The 22,290-nt window shown below is 40.8% G+C and overlaps 1 protein-coding gene across 1 annotated transcript in view; it reads left to right on the forward strand.

Annotated features, from left to right (window-relative positions):
* Nucleotides 1-462: 462 nt before the first annotated feature.
* Nucleotides 463-22,290, forward strand: part of PCDH7 (protocadherin 7) — a 283,418-nt gene continuing 261,590 nt past the window's right edge. Inside the window, 2 exon segments of the mRNA XM_037390899.1 lie at nt 463-2,317; nt 2,319-4,874. Of these exon segments, the coding sequence (XP_037246796.1) occupies nt 1,700-2,317; nt 2,319-4,874 (3,174 nt within the window). The 5' untranslated portion in view covers nt 463-1,699.

Here is a 22,290-nt window from a genome sequence, read left to right on the forward strand (position 1 = left end):
CCCTCCCTCCCTCCCTCCCTCCCTCTCGCTCTCTCTCTCTCTTTGCTCTCCCTCTTTCTCTCTCTCCCTCTGTCTTTCTGTGTGTATGTAGCGCAGGCGGCTCTGCTGCTGCAGCGTCAGGGAAGAGCTACCGAGAGAGGCTTCAGCAGCTCCCACCACTTTGGGCAAACTTGCCGGTTTACTGCTTCTTTTTTTTGTTTCCGAGTGGGAAGCTTCTCAGTTGCCATTCAACATTTTAAAGCACAAGCCGCTCTGCCGTGAAAGCGCCTGATCCACACTTCTCTGAAAGACACAGGAGGGAATACACAATTGCAGATTTCACCCGCCGTGGCGGTGCAGATCACAGGAAACAACTGACTGATACAATTTATTTGCAAATAGAACTCTGCTTTGGTGGTTTTGTTTGGGTTTTTTTTTGGTTGGTGTTCTTTTTTTTTTTTTTTTTTTTTTTTTTAAATCGCGTCGCGGCTCTTTTCCCCTCCCCTTTGCCATTCCGCTTATATGGATGTAATTCAGAATCTGTGTTAATTCACGTGGGGGATCCAGTTACATCTTGTTCCACTCCGGGTGTATTTACGAGAGACCAATATTCGCTTTTGGACACATAGTTTTGTTGCTAACCTTTGAACTGAAAGGATCAAGTTCAGATCTGGTTACCTGCATTGGGACGGGAAGGAAGAGGAGACACAGAGAGACTGCAATCTCATTTGTGAATCGCTCTCAGTGCTGCAGATCCAGATTGCTATAACACATGCAGTCCAAATGCAGGTAAGGCACACACACAAACTGCGGATGCAAAAACAAACTTGGGACTGTTGTGTGTCTATGTTCATATCTACAGCCTTGCAAATTCTGGGCAAACGGCTTTTGCAGTTTCTGTATCGTTGCTTTGTGACTAATGACCTTGCGCAGAGTTGTTAAAAAAAAAATCCGCTCCGGAGAAAGAGCTGAACATTTTAGACGATCTCTGAAGATGGATTTGGGTGCTTTTCTGCCAACCAAAGGGGATATTCTGTGGACTGCTCTGTAATACACGGGGTTCTTCTCCTATCAACTGTGCAGCTACCGACGTTATTGGGATTTTTATTTTTTCCTTTATTTTTTTTTTTTTTTAAGAACTGCCCATTGCTAAGAGGATTTGGAGTTTTCACGGACACAAGCCCTTTGAATAAAGCGAATCACATATACCCCCTCCCTCCCCCCCCTCCCTCCGCCGTGTGCCGAGAGGGGCAGAATGCCTTGGTCATAAACGGCTGAGAGAGAGAAAAGAGCGAGCGTGTGTGAATTGTAGTTAACTCCAGTGTCGAAGAAGACGACCTGGGGGGCTTCGAATCGCACAGTGCTGCTTCTGCTTTTATTGCAAACCTTGCAAAGTGGTTACAGTAAAATCAGAGAGGAGGAGGAGAAGGGGGAGGAGGAGGAAAATCCTATCCTATCTACCGAGATGAATCTTTAAACAGCAAAATACACTGTCCCGTGAACTGCAAGCATATCGCAACTGGAAGGCAGGGAGAGCAGCAGAGGAGCCAGCAGCAGGGTTTTGACCACCAATTGCACCAGACATGAGACAATAAGTTTCCAGGAGCAGAAGGAATTTATAATTGATCACCCGGACGCTCAGACGCTCTGTTGGCTTATCAGGGGATTTTACTGCGGGGCAGGTGGGAGTGAGGGGGGGGGGGGGGGCGGTGTGAGGAAGATGAGGAAGATGCGGACTCTCCTTGGCTTTGTGCATTGCTGCTGTTGCTTCTTGCTCCTCCTGCCTCCGCCGCTCTGGGTCAGCCTGGCAGCGGCCAAGCAGCTCCTGAGGTACCGGCTGGCCGAGGAAGGACCCGCCGACATCCGCATCGGCAACGTGGCTTCCGACCTGGGAATCGTGACGGGCTCCGGAGAGGTGACATTCAGCCTGGAATCGGGCTCCGACTATCTCAAGATCGATAACATGACCGGGGAGCTGAGCACCACGGAGCGGCGCATCGACCGCGAGAAGCTGCCGCAGTGCCAGATGATCTTCGACGAGAACGAGTGTTTCCTGGACTTCGAGGTGTCGGTCATCGGTCCCTCGCAGAGCTGGGTGGACCTCTTCGAGGGTCGGGTCATCATCCTGGACATCAACGACAACACCCCCACCTTCCCTTCCCCCGTCCTCACTCTTACCGTGGAGGAGAACCGGCCCGTGGGGACCCTCTACCTGCTCCCCACTGCCACCGACAGGGACTTCGGACACAACGGCATCGAGCGCTACGAGTTGCTGCAGGAGCCCGGCGGGGACGGCGGCCGCCGCGGTGGCGGCGGCGGGGGGGGGCTCCGCTTCGGCGGCCTCCGAGAGCGCCCCCTACCCCGGCGGCAGCAAGCGGCGGCAGGAGGCGGACGCGGCGGCCCGCAGCAGCGTCTTCGAGCTGCAGGTGGCCGACACCCTGGACGGGGAGAAGCAGCCGCAGCTGATCGTCAAGGGGGCGCTGGATCGGGAGCAGCGGGACTCCTACGAGCTCAGCCTCCGCGTGCGGGACGGCGGCGAGCCGGCGCGGTCCTCGCAGGCTATCCTGAGGGTGCTGATCACCGACGTGAACGACAACAGTCCCCGCTTCGAGAAGAGCGTCTATGAGGCAGACCTGGCAGAGAACAGCAGCCCTGGGACCCCCATCCTGCAGCTGCGAGCTGCCGACCTGGACGTGGGGGTGAATGGGCAGATCGAGTATGTCTTCGGGGCAGCCACAGAGTCAGTCAGGCGCCTGCTGCGGCTGGATGAGACCTCGGGCTGGCTCAGCGTTTTGCACCGCATCGACCGGGAGGAGGTGAACCAGCTTCGCTTCACCGTCATGGCCCGAGATCGGGGCCAGCCCCCCAAGACAGACAAGGCCACAGTCGTGCTCAACATCCGTGACGAGAATGACAACGTGCCCACCATCGACATCCGGAAAATTGGGCGCATCCCACTCCGGGACGGGGTGGCTAGCGTGGCTGAAGACGTTCTGGTAGATACCCCCATTGCCCTGGTGCAGGTGTCGGACCGGGACCAAGGTGAAAACGGTGTGGTAACCTGCACCGTGGTAGGTGATGTGCCCTTCCAGCTCAAGCCAGCCAGCGAAGGCGAAGGGGAGCCACAGAACAAGCGGAAGTATTTCCTCCACACCTCAGCCCCTCTGGACTACGAAGCTGTCCGTGACTACAATGTGGTGATTGTGGCTGTGGACTCGGGCAGCCCCAGCTTGTCCAGCAACAACTCCTTGCTGGTGCGGGTTGGGGACACTAATGACAACCCTCCCATGTTCAGCCAGGCTGTGCTGGAGGTCTCGTTCCCAGAGAACAACTTGCCTGGTGAGAGGGTGGCCACAGTGGTCGCCACGGATGCGGACAGCGGCAAGAACGCTGAGATCACCTACTCCCTGGAGGCCTCGCCCCTCTCCTCAGAGGCGCCAAGCGGCATCTTCAGCATTGACCCTGACTCCGGGGATGTATCGGTGCAGGCAGTGTTGGACCGCGAGCAACGTGACACCTATGAGTTCCAGGTGACAGCCCGGGACAAGGGTGTGCCATCATTGCAGGGCTCCACCACAGTGGTGGTGCGGGTTGCGGATCGCAATGACAATGAACCGCGCTTCATGCAAGACGTGTTCACTTTCTACGTGAAGGAAAACCTGCAGCCCAACAGCCCTGTAGGCATGGTGACTGTGATGGACTTCGACAAGGGCCGCAATGCTGAGCTCAGTCTCTCCATTCAGCCCGGTGACCATGACCAGGCAGCCAGCATCTTCTCCATCGAGAACGACACTGGAACCATCTTCTCCACTGTTTCCTTTGACCGTGAGCAGCAGACCAGCTACACTTTTAAGGTGAAGGCAGTGGACGCAGGGGAGCCACCACGCTCTGCCACCGCCACTGTGTCCCTCTTTGTGATGGATGAGAATGACAATGCGCCCACGGTCACCTTCCCCAGCAACAGCTCCTACACCATGCTGCCACCCTCCAGCAACATGCGCACCGTGGTGGCCACAGTGGTCGCCACTGATGCTGACACTGGTCTCAACGCAGACCTCAACTACAGCATCATTGGGGGCAACCCCTTCAAACTCTTTGAGATCGACTCGGCCAGTGGTGTGGTATCGCTGGTGGGTAAGCTGGCCCCAAAGCACTATGGCCTGCATCGCCTCGTGGTGCAGGTGAATGACAGCGGGCAGCCGCCCCAGTCCACCACTGCCCTGCTCCATGTCTTTGTCAACGAAAGCCTGTCCAATGCCACTGTAGTGGAAAGCCAGGTGGCACGCAGCCTCCACACGCCCCTGGCCCAGGACATTGCTGGCGACCCCAGCTACGAGCTGAGCAAGCAACGGCTAAGCATAGTCATTGGTGTGGTGGCTGGCATCATGACCGTCATCCTCCTCATCTTGGTGGTGGTTATGGCGCGTTACTGCCGCTCCAAGGGCAAACATGGCTACGAGGCTGGCAAGAAGGACCACGAGGACTTCTTTACCCCACAGCAGCACGACAAGGCCAAGAAACCCAAGAAGGACAAGAAAGGCAAGAAGGGCAAGCAGCCTCTCTACAGCAGCATTGTCACCGTCGAGGCTTCCAAGCCCAATGGGCAGCGCTACGACAGCGTCAATGAGAAGCTCTCGGACAGCCCTGGTATGGGGCGGTACCGCTCGGTCAACGGCGGCCCAGGCAGCCCCGACCTGGCCAGGCACTACAAATCGAGCTCTCCGCTGCCCACCGTCCAGCTGCACCCGCAGTCCCCCACCGCCGGCAAAAAGCACCAGGCTGTGCAGGACCTGCCCCCGGCCAACACCTTCGTGGGCGCTGGCGACAACATCTCCATCGGGTCGGACCACTGCTCCGAGTACAGCTGCCAGGCCAGCAGCAAGTACAGCAAGCAGGTAAGAGCGCTGTGCCCCGCGCCCCCCCTTGCCGCGGAGCCCCCGACCCGCACGCACACACACACACCGTGGGCGGGGAGGGGCGCTGCCCGCTTCCCCCCGCCTCCCGCACCCGCACAACCAGACACGACCGTCAGATCAATGACCCGTTCAGCCTGGCATCCCCCACCTCCACCCCCCGCTGGCAGTCAGGTGCCCGGACCAGCACACAGCACGCAGGAAGGAGAGTCAGATCTTTATTACTGTTGTTACTCCCTCCCCTTTCAGAGCCGTGCAGCCGCACCGACTGGGTCGCCGGCGGACCCGCCCCGCCGAGGCGAGGAGGCGGCGGGCGCGGCGCTCCCCCCGCAGGCGCAGCGGCGGCCGGGCGCGGGGCTGGGGGCCGGGCCGCGGGCTCGGCCGGCAGGGCAGGCAGCGAGCTGCAAGGCGGCGTGAGATGCTTTTATCAGCCGCCCCCCCGCAGGCCAATCCCGGCGGCTGGGGGGGGGGGGGTCCGGACCCCCCCCCTCCGGCGGAGCCGCAGCCACCCGGCCGCCCCCGGCCCCGCTCCCTCCCCCCCCCCCCCCCGCGGTGCTTCCTTGCCCAGCCTTAGAAACAGCCAGCGCCGGCAGAGGAGGAAAGTTTCGCCTCAGGAGCCAGATGCTGTGGGGAAAGGGGGCTGCTGCCGGCCTGCCGCCGTGGGCGAGAGTGCGTTTGCAGCAGCGGCGCTGAAGCGTTAATGGCTGTAATTACCACGTCTTTCATTAGGACCAAAAATGCTTAAATAATCTGGAAAGCCTATCTGCGGTCTCATTTACGCCACAGTGATTGCAGTCTTTGCAGCAGTTGCTCTGAATACATGTAAATGTTAGCGAGCCTAGAATCGCACCCAAGTATGTTCTCATGTCGTGTCCCCCCCCGCCCCCCCCCCCCGCATATCACGTGAAATTCATTCATTCAAGATGAGAGGCCTTAATTTGCCAGCTCAGCTGCTGCATAGCTCCGTCTGCAGCGAGTGCGACGGTCGTGAGCCTTCTCAGAGCGAGGTGTGCTTTCAGGGGTGCCACAAGTGACTGGTTTTGATCTCGGCTGTGCTGGCACAGGTCGGTTCAGTGGAGCTCCGATAGCCTAAAACTGGTGATGGTAAGGACTTCTTTACAGTCCTTGAAATAACATAGGGATACCACAAAGAGGAATCGAGCTCTTACGTAAAAGCGTCTGTTTTATTTTATAAGACACATATGTAGCCTGAAGAGAGGTCGCTTTTCTTTGGGGGAATACTTTTTGGGTGATAGTAAAATGAGATACTTAACACCTGGTGATTTCCATTACATCTTTCCATGTAGGGTAATGCTCTGAGTGTTTCCTCAGCTACAGTGCATGTGACACGAGAATCTCCACATAAATGAATTGCTGATTCATGTAAATATAGAGTCGAGTCTGCAACAGGGAAATTCTGACTAGTTTGACAAAAATGCTTTCTTTTCAACTTATTAACATATAAATATGGTGCATTATGGGGGTTTTTTTCTACTTTGAAACATCTGTGAGTCTACTACAATTGAAGTTTTACAATGTGTTGCCAGCATTTGCATTCTGCTTAGAAATACTTAAATACTGTAAAAGAAAATTATTTGTATGAGCCACTTGGTCTTCCAGATCACCAAAAAAGTGTGATTGATGTACTGTCTTCCAGTATTTCTGCATATGTTGTTTTACAAGTGTTACAGACTTACAGAATGTTTGACACGGTAGTTTCTGGGTGATACATTTCATTAACCCTCTTCTGGAGAGTACATTACCCTTTCAGTTTGAAAATAGTCTGTATAAAATACAAAGTCCTAAGGAAGTTCATAAACTCACATCTACTAAGGCTTATTAAGCACATAGTAATGATGCTGTTTTAGTTAACACTGGAATAGCAAAGTAGCCAGTGGATCATATGCTAATCAGATACTACTTCTTTCTTGATGCTGCAATTCATATCAACATATGAATTATAAACTGTCAAAGTGTGATTTATTTTCAGCGTAGAAGAATGACTTGCATGCTAAGTATAGGAATGGTAAAGGATTACACCATACAAATTGCTGTTTTGCTTGATAAAAAAAAACTTATTTAAGATTATATCACAGAAATATGTTTTGAATTACTTAACATTTTTCAAGGATATGTTTTGATATACAATACATCAGAGGATTTCTTGGTAGAGGAAAATGGCTTTATTACTTTTACTTGCAACAGTCAAACCAAAAGAAGTACATGCTGGATTGCTCCGTTATTTATCTAGTTTCTTACAAAACCAGTTTCTCATTGTCAATGATTTTCCTGTGCTAAATACTTAGTTATGAAGGTTAGTTTAACCAAGTAGTTTAGAGCCAATATTCTAATGCCTTGTCTTCTTATTTTAAAACGTGTAACAAGTGTGCAAATACTTTCAAAGCATGCACATAAGTTGAGGAAAGTGTCCAAGAAAACAGTAAAGGTAGTGCTAAATAACAGACTTTGTAGGAGAGATTATCAGGCACAAAACTGTTACCCTGCTTTTCTAACGGTACTTGCCAGCTTGGTGCTGAGTAATACTTATATAGTTCTATTCATGCTTTTGCATAATAGTGGGTACATTAAGACTTATTTGCATAAAAAAATGTAGACTTTTCACATCTCAAACATTGACAATGGAGCATTTCTCTGTTTATCGTGCAAAACACATGAGGATTTTTAACACCGAAACCATGTGGAGCTCATGTTCAGCACATTGCAAATGCTTCGCATTTCTCTCTAAACAGATAAAGGGTTCTGATGTGGTGTATATCAGATCGTTTCATAGTTCAGCTGTACATGTGAAACAGAATCAGTGGCATATTGATGTAGCCGTGCTAGGGAGACTAGTTGAAATCCCTAAGGCTGCCTTTATTTACTCGTTGACAGTTCCCTTTGTTTTAAGGAGACATTAGAAGGTATATAAAGTTTTAAAACAAATAAGTGGACACAGCAGAATGTAACTGCTCTAAGTTACTGAGGATGAGAGCAATACTAATTTCCCATTAGTGTAATTAGAATTCGTAATTGATACTTTCGTATATATACGATATAGCAGTCAGGAAATAGAGTCTCTACTTACATGACCAACTCGTGTACCCCAGTGAATGCAAGCTGGTTTTGTGCCGATTATTTGATACTTTCTTTTTAAGGTAATGATATGAGTTCCTAAATACATCTTGTTTGATACAGTACTGTATAGGGGAACTTCAGTGGGTAAAATGACAATTTCTAACTGTCCTCCTTCTTGACATCAAGTGTTTTATATAATGTTTCAAACTAAATTCTGTATTCAGCAGACTTCTGACAGTTCATTGTCACTTTTTTAGAAGATCTTCCATAAGTGTGACTCCTATTCTGGTCATCTTTAGCATGGTATTACTCTGAAATATTCTTTTAGCCTCCCATTTACCAATTCTCTCCTATTCAATAAAACACTAACATATCTAGTTAATGGCAAACAAATGTTTAAATGACTTAGTATTCCATAGGTCTTAATCACTTGCCAAAAGTTAAAGCTGTGTGGAAGTCTTTTGCTGAATGAGGATTAGTTTAAGCAAGTGTTTTTCTGGATCACAGATTTAAAACCTGAACCCTCCAGGTGCTGCACGATGCCTGTGTGGAGCCTGGATACTACTAACTTCCAGCAAAGACAGCCAAAGATAAGAAAGCTCAGTGCCTAACAGGAGTCGCTTAGCAGCTTGGAGGGTTGCATCCTTAATCATAATTGTAATAATAGATTTTAATTTTAAACAATTGTTTATTTTTTATGTTAGTTTCAGATTTATTTTTATAATATATGCTGTTTTTTCCACTTTGTTTCGCAGTGCAAAATAGTGGGATACAAGGTTTATTTCACTGAGGCTTTTAATCACGAATGTGAGATTAGCATGTTAACAACCACTGTTTGAAGAACAGGCCCTTTAAACCCTTTATGTTTATATGTTTACATTTTCTGGCTATCATATTCTCTTGGTTTCTTTTTTACTTGCTTTGCTCATCAAACAATGATTATTAACTAGGTAAAACACTGCAGTTGTGGTGCTGTTGGTTTTGGTAGGTTTTTTGTTGGTTTTGGTTTTAGGGGTTTTTTTAAGTGATATTGGTTACCATTGGTAGAATTAGCAGAACTAGTACAGGAATTTCTGAGCAGCATTATTTATTTGCTTGGGGTACTGGCTTCCTGGCCAATTCTGTAATCCTTTATGAATTATCCCTATGCCTTTTCTTATTGGAAATGTACTGTTCAGTGATGTTTATCATACCAGAGTATGCTGATATACTAGTCAGAACTAGATGCATTTCCTGTAAAGTCTTATTTCCATGAAAGTGAAATATGTAGAAATTAATTTCTGAAAAAAATCTATGTACCGTAGCCAGTTAATTTGTTTCCTGACACTTCAAACATTAATCAGTCCGTTGCAATGTAGAAGCATTTTTACTAGTTGGTTATCATGTATGTGAATTGTTTTTATAAGCTAAGTTGGTCAATTTCCTTATAAATAATACACATATAACCAGCAGCCTTAATAGGACCCAAAATCCATCCATTAAGGGAGCAACCAGTTTAACCATGCAAGAAAGCATCATCTTTTTTCTTGCTTATGTACAGACACACGGATACATGCAGACCCTTATCTCAAAGACTGCTTTTTTATAATCACAAACCAACTCTCAAGAATCAAATTTCACAGCTTCCAGCTAAGCAAATGTCCTACAGTATAATAATTGTAAAAAATAACAATGTTATGGCAGCACTAAGTGCAACACAGAGAAAAAAAATGAGAACATTGTCATCGAGTATAAACATTTACATTGACGACTTTCATGCATTTAATGCTATTTGGTGCAAAGTGTACAGAAGTATATTTAAATTTTCTGTTCTCAATTTGCATTATATTAAATACTTTACAATTAGTTTTTAAAAGTGACCCACATTTGACCTTCAGTAACAAATTATGATGAAAGAGAGGCTAATTAAACATGAAAAAGATGGATTGTTGATGCTTTAATTATCTGTATTTAACACAAAGTATTCCACTGCTAAGTGCAGCCTTTATTTTTTCCCTCTTCAGTAAAATCATCTTGTAGAGTGCACAAATGACTAAGTTACCACTGAATCATTCTGCATTCCCAGGAGATGCACAGAGCCAAAAGGGACAGGATCTAAGTGAAGGAGGATTCATGCTCTGAATAAGTAAAGAACTGTACTATTATAGGCAAGGGGTAGCAAGCAACATCTTTAAAAGGATAGAATCTGATTTATCAACTCAGACAGCTCCCTGGCATTGTACATACTGATATGAACCTGGGTTATAACCATGGTTAGCAGTCTGACTATTGTTGTGTCAGTCTTCATAACGTAGCAGTGTATTTCTGAGTGTTTCCTCTCTCTCATGTTTAATTGCCCTGTTTTCTACTATTTGTGATATTTCCTGGTTTGACCAACTGTCAGCTGTGCGTAAGGGAAACACCTGTCCTGCAGCTTCAGGCACTTTTTCCCTTTATGAATTTTCTTTCAAAAGTTTTACGACATTTACGTAGCTAGTGATCTACTGGGCAGCTTTGAGATGTAAAACTTACTGGATTGGTTTTGCATTGAAATATAAAAGAAAAACAACAGCCTTCAGAAGTAGTTAGCATTGTGCTTATAAGTCAATTAACTAAATCCTTCACAAGCACTGTAAATTCTGCTATATTTGCTGAACATTTTAGTATTTAATTCCTAATCTTAACAGGACACAATTTTAATTTTCTTTGACTATATGTACAGGAAATATTGATATGGACATATGAGCAATTCAGGACAGTATGTAGCAGGCTGGCTTTCTAATTTTTCTAAACAAGTTTGCTTCCAACAGATCTTTAGAAACTCTTAACAATGCAAACAACTTTTTTAAGGATTAGGTTGCATGGAATATGTTCTGTGTAATTTTTGATCTACATTTCTCCATTTAAACAAAAATATTTACATTTTTAGGTGTTTTCATCTCACTGTATGCTATTTCTGTAATTTTCTGCCCTGATTTTTCTTTCCTAGAAGAGCAGATTTGTTGTATGTCCATCATCAGATTTTGGACTTTGCTAGCATATACTATATATTAATAAATAATTACACCAGCAAAAAAATAGACCAACAGTTACTATTCAGAATAAAAATAACATTTTAAATTTTTATTGTTTTTGTTTATAAATTTGCATTATTCCAATTTTTGAATCAGGACTAAAAGAAAACTTCGCATTTATATGGGTGTGTGTCAAGTTTATTGATTATGTAGTTTAATGGAAAGTATGTTAGTAATGTGGACCATGCAGTTCAAGTTATTTTAACAGTGCATGGCCTTGTAGTAGTATAAGGAGAACATTTAAAATGCTGTTATTAAAAATATTTGAAATTATTTTCTTACAGTCAATCTTACTATACGCAGTCCTACAAAGCCTTGCTAGCTTCCTATCCTGCAAAATGCATGTCACTAGATAAATAGTAAAAATAAAATTCACCTATATCCTTTATACTTTCATGTTTTTTCTTATTTATACTAAGTTATACAGCTTAAAATTTCAAATAATTTGTGAATCTAAGGTCTGAGTAAAACAGCAGATGAGATAAAATCACAGGGTCTCTTTGAGTTTTGACTTATGAAAAAAGGGTCTAAGGAGAAGGGAGAGAACACGCATATTATGGAAAAGCTAGGACTGTCTTCCATATACTTCAGACAACAGAGACTTCTCAAGGTCACTTTTATTTTGCTGTTGTGGGTGACAAAATATCACACTAATGCTGGAGTAACTCAGGTCAGTTGGGGCATCTAAAATGTGATTTACAACAACAGAAGATGACAAAGGAGGATTTAAAACTGCCTCACTTCTTATTTTAGTGCAATTTCCTCTATAAATATTTAACTGAGAGCAGGTCGTGAACATATGTCAAAATCTCAAAACGCAATGATGTCAGTGACATACATTGGAGTTGTCCAACTGTGTGGAACTGTGCTTAACAGGAGTTGTGCTCATTCTTATATGCCCATTTTCACTGAAAAGAGTTGTAAAATCACAGTTAAGATCAGTTTCTGACTGTATTCAAAAATAGGGAATAACTTTTATATAAAACATATACGAGCAGTGTGGAGGAGCCCCCCCCCCCCCTTTTTTTTTTTTTTTGTGAAGGAGAAGATGGGAAAACGAGTAAAAGTTTTGGGGTTTAGAAGTTTGAATAGAACTAATACTCTGGTCACATTTAAAACTGAAAGTATGTAAAAGTGATGTGCTTTCTTTTTTTAATGTTTGCATCAATCAGACAATTCTCTCATTTAGGTAACACAGATGTTTTGTGATCATTAGCTTGTAAAATGCTGCAGCTAACCCCAAAAGTATAGTTTAATTTTACTCAGAGTGGATCACAAATAACACAATTATTAGAAGATGAAGAAAGGCATTATGTTCATTGTTCAAAACTTAATTTACCTTTCTAACTACTGACAAAAGTTAGTTTATTTTTTTGAAGGCAAACATTGTTCTGTCAGATGAGATTTTCTTACAGATTTTATGTTCTGAATCAAACAACTTAATGGCTGAGCTTGTAATCCTTGAATGAAAGAACTGTGTTGTTGCAGGCAGCATTCTTGGAGTATTAGGAAGCAACAAAATTAATATTTATCTAAGTATTTGATATAGGGTCTTTTATTATCTACAGATAATGTGAAGTCAGATTAAAGATAATGTAAAGGCAGGTTTTTAAGACTAGGTACAGAAGGTAGGTACTAGCTGACGTGCTGAAAATCACTCATCGAGTATGTGGTGGAACTAGAATACAGAAATACTGATTCCATCTGCCAAAAATTCAGAGACCATTTTAACTTGCAGCCATGTCTGAACCAATTCCTTTATGGTACCATGTTTTAAGTAAGAAGATATTTGTTAACTGGAAGGATAAAAATTCCTGCATTGCATAGTCACACAATGATTATGCAGAATCCTCCATAAACTTCCTGAAAAGTAGTTTCTTGTCTGAGGTTGTAGCCAGGAAATATGTGTCTTTTGTGATATGTGCCAAGTGTTTTCTTTGTGGTAGCACTTCTCAGAGAGAAGTGGGAGGGGCTGCTATAATTTATCCTGTCTATCCATGTATAGATGTCAAGGACTTCTCAGCCCTGGAGCAGTGTAAAATGAGAAGTAGCCTCTGTTTCCTTTGGATACCAAGTCCATGTGAGGCAGAATTGCTTTAACACACTCTTAGAGACCTATCTTTGGGGAAAGTATCTTTTATCAGGACAATGCTTTTACACTGATACAACTTGATGCAGAATCGCGTTTCTGAGTTCAGTGTTATGCTGAAAAATGAACCAAAGGAAATTATGGAGACTGTCACGGTGTTCTGGATGTGATGCAGCTATCTAAACATATGCATCCTAGTGTCACTTCAGGTATCCTAAAGTTTCTGAGATGTCTGCATAGAGCTGTGCAGACAGTGTATGATGCAAGACATGGGTGTCTTCTGGGATACTTTTTTGTAGCTGCAGCTCAAGGCTAAACAAGAAAGCAATCACTAAATCCTTCAGTTTACTTAAAGAAATAATAATTAAAATCAAGCACTCTGTGAATGTAGTGCATTTTAGCAAGGTAGAAAATTATTTTTCCAGTAAGTACTTAAGTATTGGTTTGAAATTTGTGTGCCATACGCATACCTATTAATAGAATAAGCATGTGCAAATATATGTTCACATATATACCAATGTTAAGGTAACAAATTAATTTTGAATTGACATAAACTATTTCTGTTTTCACAGAAACAATATTGGCAGCAGTCAGCTTAACTGAATTTCTACTAATCTTCAGACCTCTTGGGCTGATGTTTATCTCATATTAGGTAAACTACAGGTAGTTCCACAAAAATCAATCAACTAACTAATATCAGTTGCTGTAAGTTAAATCAGGTGATATAATATTCAGAGACTGCTTTACATGAAAACAAAATACAGATATGGAAGACCAATTTATCAGTCTGGAAGTTACACATAAAATCTCTTGCATTTAACTTACCAGCATGTATATATGTATAATTTCCAAAATAACAAGAGTAGGTTTTTCAAGTATTACATCCAAATATAAAATTATCTTCATAAAAAGTTGTGGGAATGATGTGGTTTTAATGATGTTTCAAAAAGTATGATTTGAGTATTAAACGTATTCTTACTAAAACTATTGGTACAGCAAGAGTATATATGACAAACTACTTTTGTTCGGTTACCTGATAGGTCACTGTGTGTGTGTTGTGTGTTACCTTTTGTAGGCATGCTTATGAGAATAACTTGGCCTGAAAATTCGTATCGTAAAACATCAGATGAAATCCAGCCATTTGCTTAGGGAAATCTGTTTTATTTATTTGGGAGTCCTTTTTAAAATATTATATTTAACAAGAGAAAAAACTTCAGTAGTTTGCAAGCTTTCTAAAGATGAAAGACAGGAATGGAAATACAGATAATAAAACAACAGCAAATTAATTACTTCACTTGGCCCCAGCATTTTCACAGTGATATTTTAAGTTCCTGTTTTACTACCTTTACTGTTCACAGCTTTTATGTCTGCTGATTTCAACATACATTTGGTCTCATTCTCCATCATGTCATTCCTGTTCTGAGTGGAGTTATGTTGTTATAAAATTTGAATAATGAAATGGTGAATCAGTTTCCTTATCTCCATCCATGTGTTCTAAACTGGTGATAATGGCATAACATGTGCCCTGTGTAATAATGAGAGAGGATATCCATCATTCTGTTGAATCAGAAAAATGCTATTTTCAATAAGCATGTAATTATCTTCCAGTTGCATCACAAGTTTACAGGACAGTAAACGAGTTTTTTGAGCGAGAAGTATTTGTTTCATTTTCAGGTAATGTTGTGAGTTCTTTTACGGAAGGAATAATTACAGAGGAAACTGGAAATCTCTACTTAAGGCAGGTCACTACGTGCTCAGTCACTGAACCTGAACCCAGACCTTAGGTAAAATCTGTCATGTACAAATGTAGAAAATTCACTCATCTGACTATATACTGATGATTTTATTCTACTTCCTGCAACTTAAGGGCCTGAATCTATCACTTTATTTTAATAGATTTTTTTTCTGAATACAAATAAAATTTAGCTATTTCTAGGACAGGTGTTAATTCATGTGAGTAAAAGTGACAGCAATGGGTGTGAAACAAAGCAGTACTTGTTTTCATGATGGCTTTCAGCTATGAGTGTTTTTCCTAGAAATTACAACACATAATCTGGGTCACGTTTTTTACGCAATTTATTACTATAGACATATAAAATAGAATAGAATAACATATCTGAAATAGCTAATGACAGTGCAGATGGGAGTAGTACTTTATAGGAATGACAAAGAACTACTGCCAAGGTGCAGTAGGTGTTTCACCAGGATGTGGGTTTGTATAATGGATGAGTTCATTCAGTAGGTTCAGGCTTGACGCTGGCAGCTCCATTGAGCAGATACGAAACCAGTATTGGTTGCTGCATCACCATAACTCATAGCGTTTAAATTCTCCAAGTCCGTATGTGGAATTGTATGTTACTGAAAAATTTGCTGCTTGCAGTGTTTTTATGTGCTTTATTACATGAATTAAAATAAAATATGCTAACATACAAGAAAGATTCAGTTTAGAAGTGAAGGAAACATGTAACTGTTTGCAAAATGACACTGACTTTGCTGTTCTGGGTTTTGCAGAGCTCACTGGATGCTTATATAATTTGTCCTATCTTTTTTTGTGCAACACTGGTTCTTTAAATATTTATGAACTGTTACTAGTATTATGGATCTTTTGGTTGTTCTTTAGTGCAGACGAAAAGATAAGCAACAGTGTGAAATTCCTCTATGCAGAATAAATTAAGAAGATTTTGGTTTTGTTATGTTGCAAAATATTTTAGCACTTACGTGATAGTCAAGGAGACTAGAGGATGTTTTATTCAGTCGGCCCTTCAGACACTGCTGAACAAACTGAAAATTCATCTTGGACTTTCTAATACTGAATATTAGTGTACCTTTCTAGGAACCTTGAATGCTAGATTTATGTATTTTTTCTTTATTAATTCTTAAATACATAAAGTGACTGAACTTTTCAAATTATACAGTAACCTTCCTGGAGAATTAACGTTACAGAAATATGAAGGAACTGGCTAAAGTGTTACTCTATCAAATGTTTCTAAAAAGCTTTATGTATTTATAAGACTTCATGATCTACTATTGATGCAAATTACTAAGAATAAAAGGAAATCCATCTGTTATCAAAGAAAAAAAAAATAAGTCCAAGGATTTGAAAGATTTAGCATTAAGGACTAAGAATTCATATTTTCTGATGGGTTTATAGTAATAGACAGTAGAAAAGAATTTTTTGGCATTCACAGTGTGGTGTTGTTTTTTTTTAATTGAAAGAAAATGACTTTGCCATAACAGCTTCTCACGTAACATATCCTGTTTCATTTCATAATTTCATATTGTTCACTGAAATGTCTCAATTAAAATATGACCTACGCCATTTCATGTCACGTTGGGCATTACTGGTTTTGTTATTATTACCCTTACATTTAATCAAATTTTCTGTAGCTAAGTAAATAGCATTTCATCAAGAGCTGTTGGTTTTCAGTCAGCTAGGACACAGATTACTGGCATGAGAACAGATCTAAGGCCAGTGTCTCCGATCTGAAACTAATTGTGTGCTGGTAATAGTACTGCCCACAGGCAAATCGTACTTGCTGTCCTGATCTATGATAGATTTTTCTGTACATTAATATTAAATCAGATGGAGACATTTTGTAATACTGTTACAGTTACTATCTTTAACCTTTCCTTTTTAATTTGAAATATACACTGTTTGGAGATACTATCTCCGTGTTCCATTACTGAAAAGAAATGAAGAAAAATCCCAAGAAAAGCAGAACAGCCATGCTTTCTTCTTTAGCTTCTCTGTTGAAAACAATCATTTCTTTAGGCGATAAAGCACTGTTGATACTTACTTCAGTATTTACCTGTAAGATCACATATTTTGCTGCTTGGCTCAGAGGAGAGAGGAACGTGTCTGACGAATTGCAGCAGGGAGTAGTGCCTCGCTCTAGCTTGGTGATGTGTGGGCTAGCTGCTCTGGGCACGGGTGCCAGAGTGCTCCGCATCAGCTGCGGACCACATGCTCACTGTAAACAGTATGTGTGTATTACTGCATTAAGCCACTGCAAATATTCACATTTTTCCAGCCTGAAGTTGATGAGGGTGACTACTGGAGCATGTAGGAGCTCTTGTGCTGTACCAGGACTCCGTTCCAGGCGCTTCACAAATGCAGAACTTGCTGTAAGAGCTGCCTTTCAACAGGGGGTATGTGGAGGGTAGAATAACACATGCCGTAGTCAGCACATTATAGTGCTGTGAAAGAAGGCTCTCTTCTGGTCTGTGTACGTTGTTCTTGTGAAATGATTCCAACAGTTCGAAATCTGTTTTTTCACCTTGCTAGTTATGCAAACAGCTCTTCACTTTTTCACTTAAGCAAGTGGGAATTGTTCACTGTCATAACTAATAAATAACAAGAGTACCCAATCTACACAGCATGGAAGTGATAAAAACACATGCTTGTGAGTGCTTGAGATTTCACAGCTATTAATTTTGAACTCTTTCGGTGCAGTTCTCTTTTACAAGAGTGGATGCTGTTAGGGCAGCAGCACAGTGACAATGAAAGATTATGGCAACATGTATTTATCATTATGAGCTTATAAATTCAGTGTTAGAGATGGTCAGAAGATGCCCCTAAACCTCAAATCATAAAATGTATCTTGCCTTTATTGAAAGTTAAACATTTTTTTGTTACTTCTAATAATTTTTAGTACTAATTTAATACTAACATTAATAAGTTTGAGAAGCTTTCTTTGTGTGTAATGAAATGTAGAACTCTTATCAATGTTAGTGAATTCCTTATATGTGTACTGAGGGAAACTAGGAGTTTATTTGCAGAATGCTATTGTATATACAACATGTATTCACATACGTAAAGGTCCTTTACAAAATGTCAACTAATACTATACCATATTTGGGATTAAAAAACGTCAGGAGGACACTTAGGCTTCGAAGAATGTTTTTAAAATTTTTAAAGGCACCTTGTCATTTAAAGTCTAAATGACAAGTTTTGCCTAAAAGTATACTCTCCAACTACTTCTACGTAAATCAAAATGTGGTAGATCCATTTTGAGACTGCAGTATTCACAGTGTGGTACCAGTGGTTCAAATCAGAAACCGCATTTTTAGTTTACAGGTAGAAACAAGGATTTCAGTAATAATTAGGCATCATTCTGAAGCTGTGTACTGTAAGACAGTAGAACACAAAGAATCTGAATGCTGATTTTATAGTATTTATGTTCAAATTTAACAGCTGAAACAGAGAAAAGAAATCCTATGGTATACAGCAGGGAAAGTCCTGAATAAAAGAAGTGATTGAATAAGAACATGTCTAGAAATGTTAACAACTCATTTTTTTAATCTTTATCATTCTAGAGACTCCATCTCCAGCCTTTCTAAAATCCTCACTGGGGTGGTAATTTTTTTCACATTTTCAGACTATTATCAAAGCCATGCTTATCTGGACCAAGGGCATATCTGAGTCCTGGAATGTCTGAAGAAAACATTTTGCTGTCTTTCCTATTTTTGACATAATAGAGATTCAACTCAAACTTTTTAAAAACATATTGAGAGGACAGTTTGTTTATTTACAAGGCAGGTGTTGCATGTTGCAATCAACAGTGTATAGTTCGTCACAAGATTAATAAGGCAGAACTGCAGATTCAAGAGGCATATGCTGTCAGTGAAAGACTAGCTCAATAATTAGGCAATCTGACTACGGCTGCAGTGAGTTTCTGGTAGCTTGTAATGTGTATCTCATGTTTAAGGTATTGTAAGCTTGTGATCAGAGAAGGAAAAGGAACAATCTCATGAGAAAAAGGAATCCAGCTTGCAGTAAATACATCTTTCTGCCTACCACTTTTTCTTTTTTTTTTTTTTTTTTTTCTTTTTCCTGTAGTGGAAAACTGCAGGTATTTGTTTTGCCTCCCAAAGGAAAGGCCTAGCATTTAAGAAGGACTATCCTCATAGGAAAGGAGAACACTTGAGAGTTCTGTCTTTTTCTTTTCTTTCTTTGTTTCTTTCTTTACCCCATAGAATTTTCTTTGGCATTCTGAATGAAGAGCTGTTTTTTAACCATTCTAGCATTCTAGCTTCTGGCAAAGTATTTTATTAAATAATTGAAAAAATAGTTTGCGATAACTTTGTCAAGTAAGACTGATGTTCTCTACTTTCCTAATCATCAAAAGCAGTGCACTTTGAGGACACTGGGGGATATAGATAGGAACACTCTTTCTATGTTTTTAGGACTGCCTGTTTTTCTTCCTATGTTATATTTAGAGGGACTCTTACATGAAGCATAGGCTACCTAACTAATTTGAGGAAATAAAAGAATAAGACAAAGAGAACCTTTGATGGAAACAATTGCTTCCAATTTTTTTTTCTCCTATTTTTCTTTTATTTAAATGTAAAGATTCTGATGAAATAAATTAATGCACTGAACCTTAAAATAATCACTTAAATGTTGTATTTAAAAAGAGCTGTTGTGAGCACCAAATAAAGTCAATCTGTTAAATTGTTCAGGGGTTTTGGTTTTTTCTCTCTTTTTTTTTTTTTTTTTTTTTGGTGGAAGAATCAGTAGGGTTTCAGTAGAATATATATACTGACATATATAGGAATTTTACTCGCATACAAGATACCTTGTAGTTCTATAGTATCTGTATTCTAATCCCAGTTATCATGCTCTGAGTTTTCAGTCTGACCTTCCCAGTGCCAGTGTGAAGATTCCTAGACTTTCATTTCAGTCTCTGTTCTTCCCACCAAACCAGATAATTTTTCTAACATGGTAAGAGTCAGATAGTACTGCTCACTAAAGGGTCAAACATTAACAAAATGTGAAAACTGAACATTATTAAAATTTTTTTCTTTCTGCAGGATTGTGTCAGAGGTCTAGAAGTGTGCTTCTTCTATTAGTTTCTTGTGGGTGGTGTTTTTTGGGTTTTGGGTGGTGGGTTTTTTTTCTTTTAATAATTAAATTCCAGAGTAAAACCTTAAGTATTTGAATGTCTTAGCATATACGGTGAAATGTAAGACAGTAAAAACAGGAAAGATCTTAATTTACAGAATTTCTATGTCCCATATAATAGTAGTACATGTCTGTATGACATTTTGGACACTGTTTTCCCAAAAAGGGATCTTTTCTCTCTTATAATAATGACAAAACCAAACAACAACAACAACAAAGTTCCCCAAGTCACGCTGATTTCTGTTTCCATGAATCAACACCCTAAGTTAAATTCAGAATCAGTCTGGCAAGCACCTATGGCTGACCTATGCTGTAGAGAATAAACAGAGGAAATGTCAGTTTAATGACTAATCCTCTGTTTCTCATGAAACCTTTTCTTTCCAAAAGAGGCTTAAGTATTTCAAGCACAAATGAAATAGTGCCCATCTTTTCTACTTTTCCATAATTCAAAAGCTAGGAAGCTTGATTTGTGAGCTTATTCTGTGACTTTGTGTGCAATTGACAGTGAAGGGGGAAAATGAAGCAATGTTACGCCCTTGCTAACTCTTTTTAAAGGAAGGAATATACTTACTTACTCATTAACGTTCCAAGCTATGAATAGATTCATGGTTTATAGCACAGCCTTAGAGGAGGTTAAGAGAATTTAAGGATTTATTACACAGCCTTAAAGGGGGCTAAGAGAATTTAAAAGAAAGATATTCAGACTGGAAAATTCTGGGTAAACATTTACCTATCTTCTTGGAAGTTCATTATGAAACTATGTGTTGGCATTTTGCTGGTACAGAAAGAAAAGAAAGGTACAGACAAAGGACTAGAAACACACTGATGACTTATTGTTAGACTTGAAGCAGAATAAATGATTAGCATCTAAAGTAGAGAGCAGAGGTAATAAAAATAATTGCAAACTACTATCCACAGTGCATAGTACATATCCAGTAATATAATTTAATTTCTTACAGTACTGCATGATGTAGTACTGTATGATTGTGCAGTAGTATTACACTGTCTCTGTGTCTGGGGCTTAAACTTGTTCAAAGTCTTTGTCTAGTTCTAAAGAGTAGACATTTCATGATGACCTGCAAATTAATCCATTAATATAATGTAAAATAATGGAATCACATCAAAGTGTGGTTGTTTAGGTTTTGGTGGTGTGTTGTGGTCTTTTTGTTTGGTTTTTTTTTTTGGGGGGGGGGAGTTGGTGTGTGTGTATTTGTGTGTTTTGGGTTTTTTTAATCAAATATTCTCATTTGTGTTTAATGGGAGTGGGGGAAGAATCCATGTGAGAAATACAGGACCTTGTTAACAGGGTTTTCTCAGGAGTGTCCTTTAACATAGGTTCAAATCTGTCTTATTCTAGACATGGTCTCAATATTATTCTTTCGGTTCATTGTCCATAAGATGTGGATAATAGCATTTTTTTGCTTCATGAAGATGTTATGAGTTTGGACAGAGGTCAGTAATGGAACCAATGTTGTTGCTCAGTGCAAGATTTTATCCACAGTCTGGATTCTAGACTGCAAGTCGGGTCCAGTTGCTGTGAGTCAGGTTCCCTGATATGGTTGTGGTGTCATACATCCTGAAGGAAGTGCAAGCAAGCACAAAATTGTAGGGTTACTACATTTAGCTTTTAGAAATGTTAAGACACTTTTTGTAGGACAGTTTGAAATTACTCTGAGACAATGTATCATATATATTCATAGAGATGGCAATACAATACAATACAATAGTGTATGAAGTGTAATGGATTTCAGCATCTTAACAGATTTTAAATTTGGTTCTCTTGTGAACATGGGGTCTTTTATTAAATTTCTTACATGTTTTCCTCCTGTTTACTACACCAGAATTAAATTCTTATTTACTGTTTTATATTGATAGTAGGATAATAGAGCTCTATATTTACATTCTCAAACTATTTTTCATTGTTTAAATGTTGTAGACATTTCAACCTAATATTACAGCATAGTGGTCTTACTTAGTGCTATTAAGATAAGCTTAACTTCATGCACATTGACTGTAAGGGGTAAGGTTTTCAAAAGTTCCCTCTGCTAGTCTAATTCTGTGTTCCCTGAAAAGATTTAATGAATTGGGATAGAATTATGCTTAACTATATTGTATGAATATATTTTAAACAGGATTGTTGTTAGATCCCTATATGTACATTAGGTTGAGTTCTCAAGGTAAGAATGAGGTACAACTGCCAATTTTAATAAGAATGATATTTAAAATAGTAACTTAAAGGTGTAGTTTGACCTTAGGCCAATTCATCTCACCTCATCT

This window comes from Falco rusticolus, chromosome 1 (assembly GCF_015220075.1).
Source record: "Falco rusticolus isolate bFalRus1 chromosome 1, bFalRus1.pri, whole genome shotgun sequence".
Taxonomy (NCBI): domain Eukaryota; kingdom Metazoa; phylum Chordata; class Aves; order Falconiformes; family Falconidae; genus Falco; species Falco rusticolus.